At 21.4% G+C, this 4,727-nt stretch overlaps 1 protein-coding gene across 1 annotated transcript; it reads right to left on the reverse strand.

Moving 5' to 3' along the window:
- Positions 1-390: 390 nt before the first annotated feature.
- On the reverse strand, positions 391-573 carry CCOS01_12771 (uncharacterized protein; the record flags this gene model as incomplete). Its single annotated transcript, XM_060460919.1, has 1 exon — positions 391-573. A coding segment is annotated over one exon (183 nt), but the record flags the coding sequence as incomplete, so codon positions are not given.
- Positions 574-4,727: the final 4,154 nt, after the last annotated feature.

Here is a 4,727-nt window from a genome sequence, read left to right on the forward strand (position 1 = left end):
AATGGGTAGAGGCTTTATATTATACATAGGCTAAGATAGACGAGTTTTTATTAAAGTTAGATTATTTTTAAAAAGAAAAAAAGATAGTATTTAAGAGGGGAAAAGTAATTTTTAATTTTTTTAATATTATTAATAAGAATAAGTTAGTTACTATGCGGGAGGCGTAATTTAGTAATATTTTTAAGGTAATTAACTAGGATGCTATAATAGCTAGGAATTTTAGTTTTAATTTTAATTTTAGTATTTTAAAAAGGATTTTTAAGAGTTTTAGAAGTTCGTAATAGGTTTTTATATGTTTTTTTTATATTTATAGCTCTTTTATTTAATAAGGAATTTTTATATTCTATTTTTAATTTTATAGTTAATAATTTATTTAACTTCGTATTTTAGTTAATTTAGTTTAACGATAATATAATTTTTTATATATAAACCTCTTAGTATAAGCTCAAGTAGTAAAATATAAAAAATAGGATAGTATCGTATTATATTTAGTAATCTTAATTTATAATTAATTAATAAGACTTTTTTAATAATTTTAAAAGGTCTAAGTTTTTTATAATCTAATTTATTATTTAGTTATTTTGTTTTAATATTATAGTAAAGGAGATAAGTACTATTCCCCTCTTTTAAAAATAGTCTTCTAATTTTTAATTTATCCGCATTTTTTTTTATATATTATTATATAAATTCGAGGTTAAGTAAGGCTTATTTATAGATTTTTTTAAGCTTATTTACGTTTATTATAGTTTTTATAGCTTATAATCCTTATCGTGCTTTTTTATATATTATTAGTTAGAATCCGTAGTTAAGGTAAAATGGGGATTCTTTTATATTTTTATTAATTATATTATTATATATAAACTAGGCTATTAGTAGGAGTGCTACTTAATTATCCTAGTTATAGTTTATATAATAACGAAGGTATATTTTAAAGATCTAGTTAATCTTTTTTATTTATTTATTAGTTTACGGATAAAATAATGTTAATAGTTTATAGTTTATATTAAGTTACGAAATTAGGGATTTTTAAAACTTCGAAGTAAATAGCTTATTTCTATTAAAAATGATTTTTTTTAGTAAACTGTAGTTTAAAAGTATAACCTTAGTAAATATATATACTAGGTTTTTTATAGTATTTAATTTTTTATAAAGAATAAAGTAGGCGAATTTGGTAAGTCGATTAACTATAATTAAAATACTATTATATTATATTTTAGTAAACGGTTTTCTAGACTTTAGTAGTTTAATAATAAAGTCCTATGTAATTAATTACTATATTTTTATTAGTAGTTATAATGGTTATAGCTTATTATAAGGTTTATGCGGGCTATTTTTACTTTTTTTATAAGTTACGTAGTCCTTAATTACCTTTATAATTTTAATATATATAGCGGATTTATTATAATACTAGCGAATCCGTTTTTACGTTTTAGTAACTTTTTAGTAATTATGTGCTAGTATACTATAAATTTTTATAATAAGCTTAGGGGTTATCTTTTTAGTTAGGCTAGTATTAATCTTTTTAGTTATTATAAAAAGTTTTATAGTTAGTATAAAGTTACTATCCTTTTTTTATTTAAGAATAACTTATATTTTTTTAGGGACTACGACTTTATAATTAGGTCTTTTATTAAGAGCGTCCGCTCTACTATTTCTTAAACTTTTTTAATAAATAATTTAGAAGTTATACTTAAATAGGAATTCGCTCTATTTAACTTGTTATTTATTTAAGTTCTTATTCGTTATAAAGTTTATAAGGTTCTTATAGTTTATATAAACTATTATTTCGTACTTAGTTTTAGATAACTATGGTCTCTATTTTTAAAATACTTTAATAATTGCTATTAGTTTTTTATTATAGATTTGCTAATTTAATTTTGCTCCGTAGAATGCTTTAGAATAAAAGTAATATAAGTAAAGCTTTTTTTATTTATTTTATTATTTTAAAACCGCTCTTATAGTAAAATTTAAGGTATTAGTTTTAATTTTAAAAAGTTTTTAAGGGTCTAGGATTATAATAACTAGTTTAGAAATAACTATATTTTTAACTTTAATAAATACTTTTTTATACTTAGGATCCTAAACGAACGGGGTATTTTTTTGTATTAAGTTATTAAGAGGTCTAACTATATTAGTATAGTTCTTAAGGAATTATTAATAGAAGTTAATAAATTTTAAGAATTTTTATACGTCCTTAACGTTTTATAGTATAGGCTAGTCCTTAATTACTTTTATTTTTAATACTTATATATAAATTTATTTTAGTATAATAGTATATTTAAAAAAGTTTACCCTCTATACGTAGAACTCGTATTTAGAGAGTTTAGTATATAGTTTAGCGTCTTAGAGCTTTTAAAATACTATATAAATATACTTTTTATATATTTCGAGGTTAGGGGAGAAGATAAGAATATTATTAATATAAATAATAATAAAAATATTAACGTACTCCTAGAATACGTAGTTAATTATTATTTAAAAAGTTACCGGGGTATTAATAAGTCCGAAGGGTATAATAAGGTACTCGAAGAGTCCTTTACGAGTTTAAAATACCGTTTTTTACTTATCTCTTTTTTTAATTTAAATCTAGTTAAATACTTTTTTAAGATCTATAATAATAAATTAGTTAGCTCCGTAAAATAAATTTTTAAGCTCAGTAATAAGTAATAAGGGGTAATAATTTTTTTTTATAATTTTATTAAGTTTTTTATAATTAATAATAAGTTTTAATTTTTTACCCTTTTTTAATATAAAGAATAAGGGGAATTTTATAAAAGAGTTTAATAGTTAAATATATCCCTTCTTAAGTTTTTTATTAATATATTCGTTAAGATATTCTTATTTTTTTTAATTTATTAAGTATATTAAATAGAACCTAGGTTATGTTCTTTTTTTAAGTTCGATTTTTATATTTTAATTACTATGTTTTAGTAATCCTATTTTTTTAGGTTTTATAAATAATTTTATATATATTTAGTACTCCTTAGGTATAGTTTAGAGTTATTACGATTTTTAATTATTAGTATTAGTTACGAACTTCTTAAAGCTTTTTATTATTTTAATAAAAGCTATATATTATATTTATTCTCGTTTTTTAAAAGCTACTAAAAATCCGTTTAAACCCTTTTTTTTTTTAAGTCGTTTAGTAACTAGACTTTTTTAAAAAACCTAGTTAGTAGTTTAATCTATCCGTAAGTTATACTTTTATAACTATAAGATTTTTAAAATAATATTAATATCTCCGATTTCCGTAATATTATATTATAGTTATTTTTATTAGTTATTAATATATATTAAAAAGTATACGGTTTTTTAATTAATATATCTATAATTATAATTAACTCGTTCTCTTTTTACTATTTATAATTAGTATAAGTTATTTTTTTATATTTATAATAAGTTAAGTTCGTTTATTATTTTTAGTAAGATATAAGTTTTTTATATACCGTTATAAATAATAGCGTTTAGTCCTCGTTTATAAATATTAAGGTTAACTTATAAGTATACGTCGTTATATTATTAAGTTATATATAAGAACTTTTTTTTTATTCTCGCTTTTTATTATTCTTTTATAATTAGTTTTTTTAGTTTTTTAATATACGCTTCTTTTACTAAGTACTTTACTTACGTAGTTCTTATTATTCTTTTTATATTTTAGCCTTTTTAATATAGTAGATTTAGTATTAGTTATGTTTATAGTTTTCTTATTTTATATATTTACTATTAAGGTACTTTATAGAAAAGCTAGGGTCTAGGCTGAATGTTATTTTATCGTTATTATTAAGACTTAGTAACGTCTAGTTAGGTAGTTAGTTTTCTATATAGATATTTTTAATAGGCTTATTATTACGTTTTTATAAGTAGAAGTAACTATTTTATTTATATACGAGGTACTAAAAATACTTATTATTTAGGTACTTTATTTAAAATAATTTTTTATAAAAGGGGTCCTCGGGGTTAAGTAAAGAGTAGTTTTTATTTGTATAGGGGGTTATCGTAACCTTTTTATATTCTTTAGTTTTATAAAACTAAATAGTTTAGTTATTTTTAAATAAATAAATATGTTTATATTATAGTTCGTTATTATTTTTTTTAAAATTAGTAAAAACGTATAGGGTATAGAGGACTTTCGTAGCGCGGTATTTTAAAAAAACTATTAATACTTATAAAAGTAATATAAGATACCTCTTTTAATTAGGTTAATACGGCTTTAATTAACGGAGTTATAACTAAAGAAAGAGGATAATATTAGCCGGATTAGAAAGGTAGACTTCTTAATCGTCTTATATTATTATATTTAAAAATAAATTATTAAAAAGGCTCTAGTTCGATCTTAAAAAAGTATATATATAATTAAAATAAAAATCCGCGCTACTAAATTCCTATTTTTAATCGGGGCCTTTTCTTTTTATATTTTACTCCGATTAGCCCTCCCGTAAATACTTATATTTAATTAGTTTTAAAAAAGAACTACTAAGACTAATTTAGGGTTACTTAGGGTTAGGGTTACTTAGGGTTAGGGTTAGGGTTAGGGTTAGGGTTAGGGTTAGGGTTAGGGTTAGGGTTAGGGTTAGGGTTAGGGTTAGGGTTAGGGTTAGGTTAGGATGGGAGTTGTAAAAACATGTCTTTTTTAGGCCAATGAGTCGCAAGGAGTTCAATGTCAATGTACTATCATGATAGGCGCCAGTCTGGGTTGACGGCAATGTATGGATGAAACACACGCGCAT

The sequence above is a fragment of the Colletotrichum costaricense genome, assembly GCF_030867565.1.
Source record: "Colletotrichum costaricense strain IMI 309622 chromosome Unknown Scaffold_15.1, whole genome shotgun sequence".
In the NCBI taxonomy this organism is placed as follows: Eukaryota; Fungi; Ascomycota; class Sordariomycetes; order Glomerellales; family Glomerellaceae; genus Colletotrichum; species Colletotrichum costaricense.